The following is a 20,153-nucleotide window of genomic DNA, read 5'->3' on the forward strand; positions in this document are numbered from 1 at the left end:
CGCATTGGCCCTGGAAAGCATTTGGCTTCAACCCACTAGCCAGGGTTGTTGTGGATAAAAAAACAAACTGCCCTAGATTTCCTTCTTGCTGAGCCAGGGGAAGTCTGTGCAATCACTAATACATCATTCTGTACCTGACTACCCCAGGCAAAGTGGAAAGATCAATAGAAAAACTTAAGAATAAAGCCTTCTGGTGTTCTAAGTTAGACCCTGATGGTCTGTGGGATTTGTTCAGCTGACTCCATCCGGGACCTGGAAGGCCTGGCTGGGGTCCATACTGCATGTTGGCCTCAACCTGCTGTTTGGTGTCTGGTGAACCAACAGCCTTAATTAAATACACTGAGACAAACTGAACTGATTTCATCATCGCCTGCATCGATCAGAATTAAGTGCTGCCCGTGAAGTAAGAGTTGATTACCCTATATTCAGGGTTTCTCTCCTAAAACACAACCCACTGCAACTGGAAATTGGGGCTGATACAAAGCTGTCCTCAAACCACTACTGTTGCTGTGGATAATGAAGTCCTTTGCTGTTGACCCAGGGATTCACGTCTTCCCACAGCACCCAGAAACCTACGGCAGACTAACATGCTAATACACAAGTAATGTAAAAATCACAGATGCTTCATGTTTTTGACACCACCCCCTTGAGTCCAAGAGGACTGAGAGGGAGACACCATTGGAAAAATGTAGCGTGCTGTCCCACGCCTGAGTACAAATGCACAGAAAAGCAAACATCCACCCAAAAAACTCTAGGATTCCCACACTCTGATTCCTTTCCTGACAAAAAATCTACCACAATTCAAATAGTCCCATGACCAACAGCAAGGGTTTGGACAAACTCTTTAGAATCTAGCTCATGTTTGATGCTCTAGCAAAGGCTCTAAAAAGAGAAGGGACAAGACATACATAGAAAAGAAAAATAAAAGGAAAGAAACAAAAATAACAGAGAAATTCAACATGTGGTTGAAACGAGAGATCGGCTCACTCACACTTCTTCCGACCCTCTTCTAGTAAGGAAGACTGAGGCAACATGAGGGGACAATCACACATCTCCAGACTGGGCCACGTGAGGCAAGGTTTGCTGCTGCACTGCCCCGTGTCCTAGAGTGTCAGGCGCTGACCAGCATAGAATGTTGGGAGTGGCATGTCCTTAACACGTTCCCACTAGTGGTCTGGCACTTCTACACTGGCCAACATCATCCACACAGGGTTCCTTGGGCCTGCCAAAAATTCTGTTAAGGACTCAGTACCACTTCCTGCCTCAATTATCCACAGTGAATTATGCTGCTTGAATCTGAAAACCCCTCTCTGATACACTTGAGAAAAGTAAAGTCTGATATTTATATGAGTACTTTCTTTCCTGATAGGTAAGACTCTCTAAGGCCTGAAAATAATTTTAAGTTATTTGTGGCATTCATTTTTTCAATGTCTTACTATACCATGAGTGGGAGGAATGAAAGGATGTTCAATTTTATCAGAAAATGGGCAGTCACATTATCTTATTATCAGACAAAAAAAAAGTCTAACAATCCTCCTTTAAAAACCACTTTGTTATAGTTTTCAATAAAAGAATGAGAATTTTACTATCTCTCATTTTCTCTAATTTAAAAGCAAACAATCGGTTTCTATTTTATTCAACAATAAACAAGTTATATTTTTAATTTGGTGATTTGCTAATATAAACCAGACTAGTACATTTCAATAAATGCAAATTATACAGGTAATGGTATAAAATGGGCACTTAGAGCAATAGCTTTATGGGAAAATTGATAACCAGCTAGCTCTAAAATATACTTTACTTATAGAAAATTCAGAAACACCCAAAGAGGAAAGTATTTTTAGATATTACTAAAAGGTTGCCTGAACTTTTTAAAGGACATAGAGAACAACCAGCAGTCCCAGAAAAGACAATCTACTTACTGCCCCACACCCACTAACTCCCTACGTTAGCTATCTGGAAAACAGTACCTTCAACTCCTAACTTAAGCTTTCCACCTGCTAGCTTAGGCTTAGTAATAATGAGAACCTTCAAGAGTAAAAACACAGAACAAAAAGGTTGAGTAGGAAAATAAATTAAAAAAAAAATTTCCCATCATTTATTCATAATCGAGAGTATAGAAATTTAATCTGAACTTACTAAAAAAATGAAAAAAAAACTGCTAAAATGAACTTTCAGTTCATTTGAGCTGCCCAGTCTGTGGTACTTTGTTATAGCAGCCCTAGCAAACCAACACAGAGAGGAAGTATCTGTGAAGGGTTCCCTAATGGTATGAGATTATCGAGGCAGGCACATTAGGGGGGAAAAAGGTGTTCTTAGTAGAGAGAATACTACACGTAAAAATCAGCGTAAGAGAGAGGGCATGAAACATTAAAAAATCTCTGTGTCTGACTGGGGGGACAGAATAGGGGGCAGGAGTATCAGGACGAATCTGGAGCTCTAAGCAAGAATCCAGTATTAAAGGGCAACAAGTGACTGGTTAAGAGGAACTGCTTTCTAGCAAGAGAAGAAAGAGCCCTACACTGTTGAAAATGACACAGTGGCAAAGCTGAATTTCATCATTCTCTGCTCTCAATGAAAACTAAACTTTAAATACTGTATCAAGAAATTTTAGTGTTTCAAAAAAGAACCGTGAAAGAAAATATAATTACTCACAACTAAGGCAATTAGTTTCATAAGAGCAAATGTAATCAGCCACCTATGTCAATTTTTCAAGAATTGAGTCAAATGGTTGACTTCAACAACTATCCAACGGAGATGTTGCTGGCTAGCCGTGCCCCTACCCTTGTTCCTTAAGACTAAACATGGCAAACAAGCAGTCATTAAGAAAAGAAATCATCTCCACCAATATTCACAGGTAGCATTATCCATAAAAGTCAAAAATTAGACACCCACATTTCCACAACAGACAACTGATAAACAATGTGGAATATCCATAGAATAGCCTAATATTTGGAGGGGGAAAAAAATGAAGTTGTGATACGTATTTCAACATGAATGAACACTGAAAATATTGAGAGTACAGTCAGAAAATACCACATATACTGTATGATTTTTATCAAAAATCCAGAATATGAAAATCTATAGAGACAGTAGATCATGTCTAGAGCTAGAGGGAATGAGGGTAATACAAGGTGATGGTGAAGGGGTTGGGAGAGGGGGTAAGGAGATTCTCTTATGGGTAATGAGAACATTCTTGATTATGGAGAAGATTGCACAACTCTGATTATACAAAAATACTGAACTGTCCACTTTCCATGGGTAACTTTTATGATATGTGAATTTTATCTCAATAAAACTGAAAAAAAGGAATCCTTTCAAAGTTACATCAAATCTTTATATTTTAATTTCTTCAAGTCTTAGTGTCTTCTATAAACTGATAATCCATTCTCAATTTTTAACTGGCCATTCTCTTTCAGAGAATTTTATAGATATCTATTTTCCATATGGTAGCACCTTCAATAAACTGAGAGTAACTGCCCACAATAGAAATGACTAAACATATCCAGGAATATTTTTGATACGTGTAGTTGCCTTCAGGTTCATATGGTAATCAATTATAATTCTACAAGATTAGACAGGTTTACCTCAATGTTTGATAGCCAAAAAAAAATTTAATATGCAAGTTACCAAGAATTTTAAGGTTGTAATCGTCACCTTTCAATTAATGAGTCAATCGTATTATTTACCTAGATGAAACATGGCTTTGTTCTTAACAAGACATTCTTAACCTTTTCCTAACAGCTTTAAAATGTTAAGTGACCATAATACTGCTGTAAACAAATTGGGACCCCACTTTTACCAGGATTTTTTTTTTTAACGCTTTATTCTTAGATAATTGTAGATATACAGAAAGTTGCAAAAAGGAAAAACGTACAGGTAGGTCCCAAGTACTCTTGGCACAATTCTGCCCCATGGTAACATCTTGCACAATTATAACGTAACACTAAAACCAGGAAATTGAAATTGGTACAATCCACAGAGCTTATTCAGATTTCAGCAGCCTTACACTCATTTTTGTGTCCAAGTAGGGTCCTATGCAATTTCATTGTATGTATGGATTCGCCACCATCACCACAATCAAGACACAGAACGGTTTCACCACACACAACCCTCTGCTGCCATTTACTTATGGCCACACCTAACACTTTCCCAGACGCTATCCTAAATCTTTGGCAACCACTCCACAAGTTCTCCATCTCTAAAATTTGGTTCTTTCAAGGCTACTAAATAAATGGAATCATCCAGTTTGTAATCCTTTAGGACTGGCATTTTTCAATCAAGGTAATTCCCTGGAGATTCATGTAAGTTGTTGTTATGTATCAATAGTTCATTCTTTTTCAATACTAAGTACTCCGTGGTATGGGTGTCCACAGTTTAACCATTCATCTATTGAAGAGCATCTGGATTGTTCCCAATTTGAGCCTATGACAAATAAAGCTGCTATAACAACACGTGTATGGGTTCGTGTATGAACCTGTGTTTCTCTCATCTGGGTTATGTTCACGAGTATAACTGCTGAGTTGTAGTTATATAACAATTTTAATATCAACACAGCTAAGGTTTTTGAAAAAGGAAGATCCCCTTCAATCCCCATTCTCCACTGACTTTGGTTTTAGTTCAACAAAATTACTTTCTAAGGCTAGCATTTACTCAACGTTTATGGCAAATAAGCTAAGCATTTTAAATACATTCACCTATGTAACCCCACATCAACAATGAGGTAGCGATAAATATTATCCTTCTCCTACAAGTGAGGGAACTGAAGCATAGAAGTGGTCTGGGGCATGATCCAGAGTCACAGAGCCAGGATGCCAAGGGCTGGGGCTTAAATTCAAGCTGCTTGACTCACAAGTCTACTCCTTCTATCACAAGACACCACCCCTCCCACTCTAGGGACATGTGTGTTATTAGATCAAAAAGTACACATTAGTAGGGGCGCCTGGGTGGCTCAGTGTCTGCCTTCGGCTCAGGTCATGATCCCAGGGTTCTGGGATCGAGCCCCACATCAGGCTCCCTGCTCCGCGGGAAGCCTGCTTCTCCCTCTCCCTCTGCCCCTCAGCCCCTCCACCCCTTCATTTCCCATCCCCCGTTCATACTTGCTTTCTCTCACTCTCAGATATATAAAAGCTTTTTTAAAAAGTATACATTAGCATAAGAAGTATTTAGGGGATGAAGTTTACATGTGACTATATTTCCTAAGTGAAATTTTAAGAATCGGACATGAACTCTAATACGCTACACAAATGACCAAAATTAATCTGATAACCTAGGCTATTTGCACAAATACTATATGAGTAAAAGGTAACCTGGGTAGCAAAGGAAAATTCAGATAAAGTAAGTGTTCAGTTTTTCTCTACAAAGTTTCTTCTCAGTTTACTGTTCATTTTTAGGCTTGTGGTAAATAGGAGCTCTGGAGCCAGATGAGGAAGGAGAAGGGAAATGAGAGCAATGGTGTATGATAAAAAGAATCCAGAGCACACATCAAAAAACTGAAGGAGCAGGGTCCACATCAGAGGTGGACAACACATCCCAGGCCCCCATTCCCAGCCTCCCTGACAAGCCCCGATGAGTCAGGAGGAGCTTTTTTCCAGAAGCTCTGATAATGGGACCTATGCAACAGGGACCATACACTCCAATCTCCAGGCCTGCCTCCTGCCCAGAGAAACAAATCATAAACAGGGTTCCTCACTAGCCATTCACAAACACTGTCATCAGGAAGGACACCATCTCAAATACCATCATCAGAAATGCCACACTAAATTTATTCATTTGACCAACCCTAAGATTTTCTGACTGTTCATCAAATACCATCTTTTCTTTTCTTTTTAATTTAACATGGAGATTTGGTTTTTCTATTCCTACCACGATGAGAAACAATACAAAGGCCAAGCTACAGAGCTTTTTTTAATTTTTTTTTAAGATTTTATTTATTTATTTGACAGAGAGACACAGCGAGAGAGGGAACAGAAGCAGGGGGAGTGGGAGAGGGAGAAGCAGGCTTCCCACAGAGCAGGGAGCCCAATGCGGGTCTCGATCCCAGGACCCTGGGATGATGACCTGAGCCGAAGGCAGACGCTTAACGACTGAGCCACCCAGGCTCCCCCCAAGCTACAGAGCTTTAAAATAAAATTTAAAACTGTAAGTTTTTACTAATTAAGTGTGAATTTTACTTTATAGCTATTAGTACATCTTGGTTTTCAAATATTGCTGCACATTAGAATCATCCCAGAATCTTTAAAAATCCCAACAGCCAGGTCACACCAATTAAATTTTAAAAGTACTGGGAGGTGGGGGTCAGTTATCAATTATTTCCTTAAAGATACTCAGGTTATTAGCAATAATTGTAACAATAATTCTAGCAATAAAAAAAACTTTAAAAAAAGGGAGAAATTAAATGAATATTAGTTATGCAGCTTGGACACTATAATGGTTAAGTCTAAAAGTGACTTTCTAGGAGCACTTAAATATTTAAATATCTTTGAAAATCTTAGTGTACCTTGGTCTCATTAGTATTTATGGAAAGTTTTAACTTTTCCAATATAAAAACTAATAAATCAATGAAAAGCCATAATTCACTTAACTGCCCAAACTTCTTAAAATTTGTAGTAATCAGGGTGCCTGGGTGGCTCAGTCGTTAAGCGTCTGCCTTCGGCTCAGGTTATGGTCCCAGGATCCTGGGATAAAGCCCCACATCAGGCTCCCTGCTCCGCGGGAAGCCTGCTTCTCCCTCTCCCACTCCCCCTGCTTGTGTTCCCTCTCTTACTGTCTCTCTCTGTCAAATAAACAAATAAAATCTTTAAAAAAAAAAAAAATTTGTAGTAATCAACTAATGAGACTAACCAAGAATAAACAATTTATGGGCTATAATTATATATATTTTACAGGGATCTCTAGTAAGTCAGTTTCTAGGAAAGAAACCTAAGGAAATAATAGGTATATGCCAAGTTACATCTGTAAGATACATTATTAGAATTCTCTACATTATTTGAAATATTATAAAATATTAGATAACATGCAGGGTTTCATACTTGAATATAAGCCAGTGAGCAGTTACAAAACAGTATGTAGGGTTATACATGAAACCTACTTGCAATTGAACTGAATCGTGTCGGAGACCTTCCACAATAGGTGAAAATCTGTCAATTTTTCTTTCTTCTCCAGCTGATGTTAAAGCTTCTAAAACCTCTTCAAGGCTATCAGAAATTTTGAAATTAATTAAATTGCAAACAGCAAATAATCCCAATGCCTTAAGACAACTGCTTGATCTACGCAGCTCCAGGATCACTACACTCCTAAGCAAGCAGCAACATTTTAAAAGCTAAGTACATAGCATTTATCAAGTACTAGCTACATGTTTTTATTCATTTATTCCTAATAACTTTATGATGAGGGTTATTTATCGAACACTTATAAAGTGCTTTCTACACATCAGGCACTATTTAAACCAGTTTACAAATATTAACTCTTTTTAATGTATATAGTTCTACGAAGTAGGTTTTATTATCCCTTATTATAGATTAGGAAACAGAGGGGGAAGATAAGTTAAGCAATTTGTCTGAGGCCTCACATCTCCTAAAGGGAACAAGGTTATGAAACCAGTCTGTGTGGTGAGCACCGTCTCACGTTCTTAACCACTACACTCTCCTTCCTTTTGAGTATAATGAAGTCTGGTAGCCAAAGGATTTATAGTCAAACATAAAAAGTAATAGTTACACAAGAACTACACTTGCTACTCCTTTAAAGGACAGTGTGTTCACACGACCTAGCATGTTGTAGAAACTCCCTTCATAGACACAGACATGTAGTCCGTGAACATTATCCACATCATTTTGATAACCTATGATGAAGTCAAGAAATAATAAATAGGGAAGTGGAGGAGGAAGAAGGTGGGGGAAAAAAGAGAAGGAAAAAGAGAGGATAAAGAAGAGGGAAAGGAGAGGGGCAAGAAGAGGGAAAGGAGAGGGTGGTAAGGGAGGAAGAGGGGAAAAAAGAAACAAATGGGAGGGGAAAGAGGGGGGAGGAGAGGGAGAAAGGCGCAGGGGGGGCACAAGGAGCACCCTATGTGTCATCATTAAATGAACTCTGCAATAAAATGAATAGGGTCTTTTGAAAATGGGAGCGCGCGTGCTGAAACCCTGCGCCTGGCTTTGCGCACCGGGGCCACGGGGGGGGGGGGGGGGGGGCGGGGGCGGGCGGCCTCGTCCGAGGATGTGCGTGCGCGCTGCAGCTGTGCAGCCGGAGGGCAAGGCCGGAGGAGCGCCTGCAGACTCTCCAGCGAGTCCACACTGGGCACGACACTCTCAGCGCCCGCGGGGTCACCACAAGGGCAATTTTCAAACGAGTGCGGGAGCTTTCGCTCACAGGCCTCTGCCTAGCCTATAAGAAAGGGCTATTTCTCTTTGTTCTATTAGTTCCGTTTCTTCTATCTTTATCCTTTTGTTTTTTAAGTTTTTATTTAAATTCTATTAGTTAACATATAGCGTAATATCGGTTTCAGGAGAATTTAGTGATTCATCGCTTACATGTAACACCCAGTGCTCATCACAAGTGCCCTTATCGTTAGCCTTTTAAAAAGGCATTTTAATTAATTTTTAAATGCTTCCTGTAATAAGTACCCCAGCCTTTAAAGAAAAAAAAAGGTTTATCTTTATAATTATCTTTTAATATGTATGTAATGGTCTTTTAGTTATAACCCTAACATTTGCGGATAATGTCTTTAAAGTTTAAAACTTCAGGATGTACATTATGGCCAAAGACTATGTACCTTTAACCAGTAAAGTACTACTATTTCATATAACACTTTTCAAATCTGCCTTACAAAGAGATTTCCAAATAGTATGATGTATGATTTTATAAGGGAATATATGGGTTTGAATTAACTATCTGAAAAACAAAAATACATAAGAAACAGAATCCATTTGTATTTTTTTTAAGTCTTCATTGAGAATTTTTATTTAGGGTTTAAATTCAGAACAGTTTAAAATAAATATGACGAAGAAATCAGTTTTTCATAGAAACATATTAGCCTGTAACTATTACATTGACTGAGAAATCATTATTACTCAAAGATTTCTGTTTGGCCAATTATGAATCTAAATCAGCTGCTTAAGTAGTATTTACTTATTAACAGTAAATTCCAGTCTAAAATAGAATGGGAACATTAAGTAAATCAAATTATACTGTTACATAATTAGAGAAATGAGTTGGGAAGACTTACATGCTTTCTTCTCCTACAATGCATACCGCAGACAGGAGTTTCACCACATCTGTCATCATACTTGGGTGCTCGGGATCGATGGCTTTAGCTAATAAAGACAGACTCCTCTCTTCACTCATAATTCTTTCCAAGCCGTACTGTAACATTTTGGAAATAAGAGGTTAAATGATAGCCATTTATTGGAAAAAACAGCACCCTAAAGGAAACATAATTATTTAAAAAGTTGATAATATATTTTTACACTTAGTAAAAGCCAGAAAATATAAGGAATATCTAACATCCTTAAAAAAATTTTTTTAAATAAAAATTATAGCCGTATTCACATCAAGAAGTAGGAGAGTCAACCAAATATAAGAACTTCTCAAAGGTGATTTTACAATGGTAGGACCGATAATTATTAAGGTAGATAAGTAACCACCTGGAGAAAGGGAGAAGCAGTGAGGAAAATTGAGATTTCCCAACAAGAACACACAAAATGAACAGTCCATTTTTCAATCAGATGCTGAGGGTGAGAAGCTTTCCAGGAAAGGAAGGTGGGTAAGGGATACACTATCACAAGCAAACATACAGATCAACTCTATCCCACAGAAACAGAATGAGAACCACAGGTGCAATATCAAGTTCCCAAGCAAAAAGTAAAATTTTAATGAAATTAATCCAATATATCTAAAATACGATCGTTTCAACATAATCAATATAAAACATCTGTTCATGAACTAGTTTACCTTTTTTTTCCTTCCTAAGTATTCAAAATCCAGTGTCTATTTTCTATGTACACCACATCTGCATTCAGACAAGCCACACTTCAGGTGCTTGACAGCCACATAGGGCAACCACATAACACAGTGCAGACCTGGAGACTAACACAGAGTTCCTCTGATGGGCACAAGTTGAAAGATGATTTAGGCACATACCATGTAGAAACTGCCATGAGGAGCCTAGGTATTCTAATCAGAATATTTTATCATCAGAAAGATAATGCAGTTGTAAATACATTATATAAATGGGACGATGCTGGATAAGGATAAAGTTTGTTTGCTACTGCTAGGATGTCACATCCAATTAGAAGATAAGGAGTCATGTTAATGACTTCGTGTTTTGATTTAAGGATTATACATCTCTTAGGGCCCACTTACAATCTATGGAAGATAAGTATCAAATAACAGAGGATAAATAGAAGCAATAAAACGATACGATTTATCTTCCACACATCCCAGAGGATCCCTCTAAGGAGTGAGAAATTGGTTGATTAGAATTACTACTGAGCACAAAAAAGGACCTTAATCCCAATTACAGACCTATGAACTATGGCTTAACTCAAAATTAACACTAGATGTAAGTATCAAAGTTAAATCTATAACAAGCTTAGACCCAAATGCTGTGAGTAGTATGAAATCTTATAATTTTCCTATCTCGCCGATGCCATCTATAGAAAGAAGCCATCACACTGTGCTGAAATACCGCATTTGCTTTAAACCTCTATCTAAGGAACAGAGGTACAAAGGAAGAAGCACAGGCAGGAGGGCCAAGGGCCCCAGGATACGCTTTCTGGAGAGACTTCTCCCTCTTCTTGGTGATAGGGAAAAGTTTACAAATAGCGAAACCAGCCAGGAAATGATCACTTTTGTGATGCCCTGGGCTGTCCCATAACTGGAAACAAAGAAAGAAAAAGCAGGCATGGGGCCAAGGACCACAATATTCTTTAATAATTATTCCAAGGAATTGTCAGAAGCTTATAAAGTACCACTTAGATCCAATTCAAAGAGTCAATCAATCAATGATTATGAAGTACCAAAGGGCGGGCTCTGTCCTAAGAAACCTGAGGACCAAGTAAAGCACTTCCCCCTTCATTTCCCACCCACCCGACATCCTTAACCAATGCTTGCTCCTCCGGCATCAGAATCCTGTGGCTCTTCCAACCACTCAAGGCAAGGCACACCGATTTCCTCCAGGTGATACTACCTACCTTCTCTGGAAGCCCTCCAGCTCTAACCCATTAACATGGGGAGAGCAGAATATGAGCATTCTCAGATTTCATAGTTTTGACTAGCACCCCCTAACCTCCAAAAGCTCCATCATCGGCAGTATTCTGACTTTGCTAACATTAACACATGTAGTGCTCATTTTAAGGCTGGAATGAGGCCAGCTTATCACTACTGAGTACCTAGAACTACAGACAGAATTGCTGCCTGCTTGAATAAAATTACTCTTGCTCAGTTATTTAAAAAAAAGCAAAACCAAAAACTGTTGACTCCGAGAGAAATAATCAACTTACCAGTGCTAGCATCTAAAGTGCATTAAATGAAGCCTATTATAAGGTTAGAGGCAGTGACAAATTTTGGAAGGTCTAAGGATGTCTCTCTACTGAATGTCAAGGACCCACCCTGGTTTATATGAAAACTCACGTGTTCTAAACCGAAGACTAAAGCCAGGTTCCATTTGCGTTCTATTGAGACCTATTATGACCTAACAGACGGAATTTTAAGCCACTGTGAAAGTGTTAGGTGGGAGAAGGGGAAGACCCTAAATCCCCATGTAGGATGCTCAACAAGACATGAATACTGATGCTGAATAACTCCCTATGGTGAGTTAATCCCAGGAGCAAAGAGAACAACCGTTACTGGTAAGGGGACTGGCTTCAGGAGCAGAGCACCTTTGCTGCGGGTGCACACCTTAAAGCAACACAAAAAGTTAACTGACCAAAATGAAGCCCTTGTTTTAAATTATCTTTTAATTCAAATATATTCAACTCCTCATCCTTTTGTTTCCCACTAATATTCAACGTCTTCTTCCATTTAGAAATTCTTTAGTCCATATTATGCAATTCACTTTCACCTACTACCAGATTTGCTCCTTATATAACTACATACTAGTACCTAATAAGGTGCCACTGTTCTCTTAAAACCTGTATTTTTTCATCATTCAATGCACTCCTATAAATACTGCAAAGTGAGATAAATGAAAAATCATCAACCATTGGTGGGGGGAGTCTTTACTGAAAAATTATTTCATATATCATTAATTTTAGAATTCAGACATTATAATACTCATTCCAAGTATCAGCAACTTTTTATTTGTATTAGCAGCGGTGATAGCAATCAACACAAACGACAATATATTCTAGCTCTACAGATACAAACTATAAGCAAAAGCAGTCTAAGAGAACACACTACATCAATTAGAACCTAAATATATAAAGTTTACTTGCTCTCCAATTCAGTTTCAAACCAAGCAGGAATATTATCCTCTATATACCACCTCACCTCACTTAAATTATGGTATTCTCAAATTCAAACAATGATCCACAAGATCATTCGTGATACCTAAAATCTCATTCTTACAGAACGAGTTCAAATCTAGAATATATTTGAATATATAACAACATAGAGTGGATTTCTACATCAGATAGTCTCCTTGAAAATCTTATCTGATTAGAGAAGGCAGGGAGGTAAAACATATTTCATTGGTTAAAAACAAAACTCAGCTCAACAAAATGCTGAAAAATAAGACAAAAATAATCAGAAAATACAAGTTTTTGCTACATTTAGTAAAAAGAAATATGTTAATTTAAGTACCAGTACTTAAGTGTGTAGTCCTCTAAAGGCTTATTTTCAAAATGTAAAAATATTAAAAATTAAAATTCATCAGAAATATACAGCTTTGCTCTAAAACACAAATCACCCTAACATCACAGGTAAATTCCTCTCCTGCTGTCTAATGGCAACTAAAACACCTATCATTACTGCACTGATCATGAGGCAGATATGTTTAGATGTTGAAGCTAAAGACATAGTATGGGATAGAGCTAACTTCTGCAATTAACAGTACAAATTCTGTTTAAGAAGGAAACACTGTCAGATACATCTAACTTCAGTTAGGAGCTTCAAGTATTCCTCTCTTCTAACATATCCTCTTCAAATATGCAAGCTCTGCAGACCCGCCCTATTACCTTTGGTCTCAACATTACTTACATTAAGCATCACCACTCCACTTCTGGGAGCTGTTTCCTATCGGTTCATGTTAATTTCACTGCAGATTTAAGTTCCTCGACTATCAAAACTGTCTTTCCAACGTGATTCTTTGGTAACAAGTATTACTGCAGACCAAATTTAATTATCATGTATGATTTCAAAACTTATTCGTGCCATACTTTGAGAAGGGAAGAGGAGAGAGGGGACCAAAAATAGAGTAGAAAGGGAGGATTAATGTGCACATGACAATTTAAGCATCAGGACAAGGATCCATTCAATTCCCAAGTTTCTCCTGTTGAGAGGTGGTTGATTTGATACGAAATTAGAAATCAATGCAATTCAGTATTTTCTCCTTTATGTACTCAACAGCTTATCAAAGCAGTACATCTCTTTAGTTCAAATTCTGTTATATACAACTATTTCATAAAAATTCTCTAAGAACTGGTGAAGAACAAATATAATTACCTGTGTATTCATCAAAGCCTTTAGACACTGTATGACTTTATGCTGATTCTTCTTTACAATTTTTTCTTGTCTGCATTGGCATAAAACAAATCAGTATTGGAATTATAATTGGACACACAAATGTAGCTTAATTGAAAATAAAATCAATAGACTTACATTTTGCCACTAATCAGTCTTTCCAAAATGTCCAGTAATAATCCAAGCCCCTCGAGTCCAAAGCTCTCCACCCAACTGATAAACAGGGAAAAAAAAAAAAAAAAAGGCAATTATACATGGTCAGTATTCTAGTTTGGAATATCACAATAATGCTATATAATCACAAATATTTTACCCTTGTTTTTCTTTTTGTTTTTATTTATTTAACAGAGAGAGAGCGCACAAGTAGGCAGAGTGGCAGACAGAGGGAGAGGGAGAAGCAGACTCCCCGCGGAGCAGGGAGCCCGATGCAGGGCTCGATCCCAGTACCCCGGGATCATGACCTGAGTCAAAGGCAGACGCTTAACCGACTGCGCCACCCAGGCGCCCCTACCCTTGTTATGTTCTAATCATAAATACAAGAATAACACCAGGTGCAAAATCAATCGATTCATCTTGTGAAAGGAGGAGTAGTGATGAGAGCTGACTGTGCCCATCGCTTCCGTTCTGTGTCCAGCGACATCGTGTGAGTAAAGTCTGCCGTGTTGTAAATACTACACCACAGAAATCACCAAATGCTGCCAATGAGAGCATCCCCCCCCACCCAGAAAGCTGGCTGTTAAACATTTACCAGCACACCACTGGATAAGCCTCACTTGAGAATTTTCCTAAGAGCAGAAATCAGGCAAGATTTAAAGAGGGAAAACTCAGGGACACCTGGGTGGCTCAGTCAGTGAAGCGTCTGCCTTCGGCTCAAGTCTTGATCCCGGAGTCCTGGGATCAAGGCCCACATTGGGCTCCTTGCTCAGTAGGGAGTCAGCTTCTCCCTCTGCCGATCTCTCCCCCTGCTTTTGCACACACGCGCTCTGACAAATAAAAAAAATCTTAAATTTTTTTAAATTAAAAAGAAAAGAGGGAAGACTCAGATCTACAAAAAGGTTGCTGAAAAAAATTCATCAAGTTATCTCAAGAGAGATCTTAGGAAAATTTCTCAAACCACTGTCATGCATTCTACAAATGTTAACTTCCCAAGTTTCAAAGTTCAATTGTTTTTTAAAAAAGAGCTTCATCTTTATTTTTAAATGAATATATTCATCTTGACCAAGCCACCTCTTTCCATAAACCCATTGGTATAATAACAGTACTGTAATATAACTAGAACATCACTGCCAATATTCAATAGCGCACCCTGATTATAGACAACTACCTTAATGGATATTAATACATTTTTTCAGTAGTGATTTAGAAAGCCCTGAACAATAAAGAATATATTCTGTCTCCAAAAAAGAGGGAGGAAGGAAAAGATAGGATATACAACTGTTTATTTCTTTGTGTATGTATCTATATGTATGATTTTGTGTGTAACCTTTGAAAAATGGAACTTTAAGGGCAAAATTTCATCCAATAATTAAAAGCAGTTCTTAAATATGAAGAACATGTTTTAAGTCACATACCAGGATATAATACCATTTTCTTAAGACACGATAGAACATTTCCCATGACAATAAAAACCAAACAATATTTTTAAATGCAAAAAAATATTCTTTAAAAAAATTGATCTTCATTTGTACGCTTGTGGATACAGCTTACTTACCTATATCAACGTTCAGAATCTGAGCCCCCTAACCCCCCCCAAAAAAATGCAATTTGCCGTTTAGATTGGCAGACTCTTGTCAACTATTTTACTCATCTCTTCCCTGTCCTGTGAAAGCCAGGGAGTAACTAATTCAAGAAGTCAAGCAATAAACACACTGATTCTCTCCTATAAAGGAGAAGTCTAAAGATCACTATTATAGTGAAGGTGAGAAAAACAACTTAAATAGAAGTCAGTGTTTCGAAACCAGGATGCTACTTCAAAAGTGATGAGTTTACTTTCCACTATCAGCAACACACAGGTTACCTGAAGGCATTTCAAATCTCACTTTCATGTTTCATGGAAACACCTACAGCATCCACTCAACTGTTTACCTTGTTGACATCCTATTCCATATTTATTCTTATTTCAAATGAAGCAGGGAAGCTTGAAATCAAACACATAAAGAGTAATTTGAGAGTGGTGCCTGGGTGGCTCAGTCAGTTAAGCATCCAAATCTTGATTTCAGCGCAGATCAGCATCTCAGGGTTGTGAGATCGAGCCCTGTGTCAGGCTCTGTGTGGAGTCTGCTTGAGATACTCTCTCCCTCTCCCTCTGCCCCTTCCCCTTCTCTCTCTCCTCCTAAATGGATAAGATCTTAAAAAAAAAAAAAAAGATAATTTTAGAGTGTTACTTGGGCTGACACTGAGATAATGTGGACAGAATCTGTTCATCAGGCCCCCCTGTGTTAGTACACCACAGGTGGACTCCAATATTTTGTTTGAAGTAAATTTTTAACAATCTCTATATACCAAGTATATCCAGAAAGGTATTCTAAAGCTAATATGATTTAGGATTATTCATACTGCTATCTCCTTCAATCACTGTGGAAAATATTCCTAAAACTGCCTTATACCAAAATAATTTTAAATTATGTTACTGTAACAATATTTGTTTCACTTAATATGCTTAAGTTGGAGCTGACTATAAAATTTGGGAAGCCTATCAAACCAAATAAATCAAGTCAAGTCCTGTGGTCTGAGTAATTAATAGAACATATCTGTTTTTTTAACACCCCGAATATTACAATTATAACGAGAATAGTGGGACCCACACTCAAACTATTTCTGGACCTACCAAATAACTCATCTGTACTATAGACTGAGTCATTAAAATAAAACTTACATCCACTCATGCATATTACATATAAACTAATTCTCTATAAAACAAACTTAACAAATGGAATGTAAAGAGGCATACCAAATTATACTACAATCTTTTAACTCATGGTAGGAATTGATTTCTCAATAAAATCAGAGAGAATGGTAACAACCTAATGAAAGTCAGACCATACATTTCATAAAACATCAAAATCAAGCAAAGTAAGACAGGGCACAGCGGAGGAAGCAAAGATGCTTGAGAACACTATAATATTTAAACAGAAAAAGCTGGTAAAAGTACTTATGAAAAGTATTAAAACACAAATTAGATATGCATAAAAAGTCTCCCTGTTCTCTTAGAAATTTGCAAGGCCAGCACAGAGTTGTACTAACAAGTTGTCACTCACAAACCCATTCTCTCAAAACCTTGGCCCCCACCCTATTTTTGGCAATATTGTTTTTAAAACGAGTGACCAATATTACTTATATTTTCTGGAAAAGATGTTCAAGATAAAAAGTGATATTGAGTAGGTAGGTCTGTGGTACTGACAGAGGTTCATTGAAATCCATAGCTTCTTACAAAAGTAAAAAATTTCTCATCATCAACCTAAGCAGCAACCTGGAGAAAAAATTATCAACTGATCTATAAATGATCAATCTTCAGAAAACAAAATCTGTTCTATTTATTCTGTGCCTGTCAGCACAGTACCATCAGGCATTATGTGGTTTAACTACAAACTGCATTCATGGATGAATGAGCACTGTGCAAATGTTTCTTCTTCATGAATAGAAATGACATAGAGATTAGTATGTCATTTGTATCGGGGGAATAAATCGCTTTAAAACAGCAAAAAGTAATGTGCTAAGTACTAATTTAACACAAAATCTACCTCTTAAAATTCTATAACAGGAAATATCAAACTCTTCTCTTTTAATTGCTTAAAAAAAAAAAAAGAAACTAAGTATACTGCCATTTAGCACTTCCTAGCAGGGGGGCTCAATGCAGGAGCAAAGAAGAGGTGAAGAGGTAACAGAAGGGGAGAAAAAAAAGAGGAAGAGAGCAGGCCTCTAGGATTAAATGTTCAAACCATCTTTAAATAAATGTTCAAAGCATCTTAGGCTTTGAAATTCAGTTATTCCTTCCTCAGGATGAAATCAAAGGTATGCAAAGTCGTTTCCTAGGTATTGTTGGCTTTATGAAGCAAATACAGTCACCTCATTGAGCAGAAAGAGGCAATAATCAGGTCTCAGATTTGCTTCCTGGCCAAAGGAACACTATATCTCTGTAGGTTTCTCACAGACTACAGTTAGTTACCCTCTCTCCTCCCAAATATGCTCCAAGGAAGAGAAAGACAAATGCATCAGAGACTGTCAGAGCTGGAACAAACCTACCACATCCTAAGGCAACCTGACCAGTTACATATACCTACAGGACAGGGACCATTTCTAATTTGTCTTTAAATTCCCTAGCACCTGGAACAGACTAAGCACTCAACAATGGTTTGAAAATTGAATCTCCTTCCATTTCTACACATAAGGAAAAGAACACACACAGAGAGGTTAAGGTCACTTAGAAATAGCATCCAGGTCTGCTGGTGCCAGGCTCACAGCCTCACTTTATAGATGTAGAGAAAGGTACAAAGCAGTGACACACCCTCTGCATTATCACTGAGCCTGTCTCAACCTTCATGCCAAAAACATCAGTTCTGATTTCAGAACAGGTACTTATCCAGACTGAACCAAGGATGAGGAATCTAGAGTCCCTGTCCTTATCGCACTTTAGGACTTGATTGACTGCAGCTCAAAGGGTGCTGTTTCATTACTACTATAACAAGTGTTCATTAATGAAGTCACTCAGCCTTTAGGAAGGGCTCACTGTGTGCTCAAGACTGCAGTAGGTATGACAAATACAAAACTGAATAAAACATGTTCTCTGTCCTTGAAAGGATCACAGACTAGTGGCTGAAACAAATGTTGAGCTAAATTATCTCCCTAATGTAATAAGTGTTATAATCGTGGCGCTGAGGAAACAGAAGGATCTACCTCTCCCAGGAACAAAGCCGCCGAGGTCTGACCTGAGTCTTGAAGGAAAAGTCAGAGAAAGAGCAGTTTCTGAGACGGAGGGAATACATGCAAACATATTAAATATGAAAGACGTGCCTGTGCTGACTACCAGAGGTGGCTGTATCAGATAAAACCAAAAAGGAAAGAGCTTCTGAAAAAAATTCTATACGATGTCACGGGCAATGGGAAACCATTAGGCCTATGTGGTAGGCAAAGTAATCCTACCCCTGCCCCCAGAAAGATGGCTATGGCCTAACACAGAAGCTATGGTTATCTGATATAGCAAAAGAGGAAATAAAAAAGGAAACTGAGGTTACTAATCAGAGTATTTTCAAATAGAGATTATCCTAAATTACCCAGGTGAATCCAATCTAATTACCTAATTCATTGAAGTTGAAAGCATTTCCCAAAGAGACAAAATGGAGGAAAGAAGAGAGCTCTAAAAGCATGAAAAGGACTCAACCTGCCTTTACAGGTTTAAAGACTGAGGAAGGTGAATAGGAGCCAAGGAACATGGGCGGGGGGGGGGGGTCAATTAATAGGGTCTACAAATAGGGTCAATTAATATTCCTTCCTTTCTGATTTATAGGTTTTTGTTCATTTTGTTTGCACCTCATTGCTTTGGCTAGAACTTCCAGCACTGTGTTGAACAAGAGTGGCAAGAACAAACATCCTCACCTTGTTCCCAGCCTGAGGGAGGAAACGTTGAGCCTTTCACATTTAATGTTAGCTTTAGAATTTTTGTAGATTCATGTTATCAAGTGGAGAAAGTATTCTTCTGTGTTAGTTTCCTAGAGTAACTATAACAAAGCACCACAAAGTAGAGAACTTAGAAGTTCATTCTCGTAGTTCTGGAGGCTAGAAGCCAAAGTCAGCAGAGCCAGGCCCCCTCTGCGACTATGGGTAGAATCCTTCCTTGCCTCTTCCTAGGTTCTGGGGATAATGGCTAATCCAGGATTTCCATACCTCTCACCACATGGCACTTTGTCTCTCTCTTCGTAGAACATAAATCGGATTAAGAGCCTACTCTATTCCTTTATGACCTCATCTTATTACAACTCTAATGACCCAGTTTTCAAATAAGGTCACATTCTAAGGCAACAGGGCTTAAAAACCTTTTTCTGGGGGACACAACTCAATCCATAACGTTTCTATTTCCCCCCCCCAGAGTTTTTATCAGGAGTAAGTGCTCGGTTTTATCAAAGGTTTGTCTACATCTATTGATATGATTTTTCTTTAGCCTTGTTGATCAAGTGCATTATGATGAAGATTTTCATGCCTACATTCATGATAGACATTAGTCTGTAAATTTGGGGTTTGGGGTTTTGTTATTGTCTTTATTTGGTTTTGTTAGCAGTACCAACTTCATTAAAACAGAGTTATTCCCTGCTCTTGTATCTTCTGGGTGAGATTGTGTAGAACTGATATTAATTTTTCCTCAAATCTTTAGAATTCTCCAGGGAAGTCCTCTGTACTTACTTCCTTAATAGAGGACAATTCAAATTTTCTTTTTCATATTGGGTGTATTGTCGTACTTTGCTTTTTGAAGAACTGGTCTTTCAAAT

General features: G+C 38.0%; 1 protein-coding gene across 1 annotated transcript in view; it reads right to left on the reverse strand.

The window, feature by feature from the left end:
• Positions 1 to 20,153, reverse strand: part of DIAPH3 (diaphanous related formin 3) — a 482,025-nt gene that overhangs the window by 336,328 nt on the left and 125,544 nt on the right. The window contains exons 5-8 of the mRNA XM_028105625.2: positions 13,813 to 13,887; positions 13,657 to 13,726; positions 9,221 to 9,357; positions 7,091 to 7,196 (exon numbers count right to left, since the gene is read on the reverse strand). Coding sequence (XP_027961426.1) covers positions 7,091 to 7,196; positions 9,221 to 9,357; positions 13,657 to 13,726; positions 13,813 to 13,887 — 388 coding nt within the window. The remainder of the gene's footprint in view (positions 1 to 7,090; positions 7,197 to 9,220; positions 9,358 to 13,656; positions 13,727 to 13,812; positions 13,888 to 20,153) is intronic.

This window comes from Eumetopias jubatus, unplaced genomic scaffold, assembly GCF_037043125.1.
Source record: "Eumetopias jubatus isolate StellerSeaLion01/CBP00866 unplaced genomic scaffold, mEumJub1_p1.0 scaffold_3, whole genome shotgun sequence".
NCBI classification, from domain to species: Eukaryota; Metazoa; Chordata; class Mammalia; order Carnivora; family Otariidae; genus Eumetopias; species Eumetopias jubatus.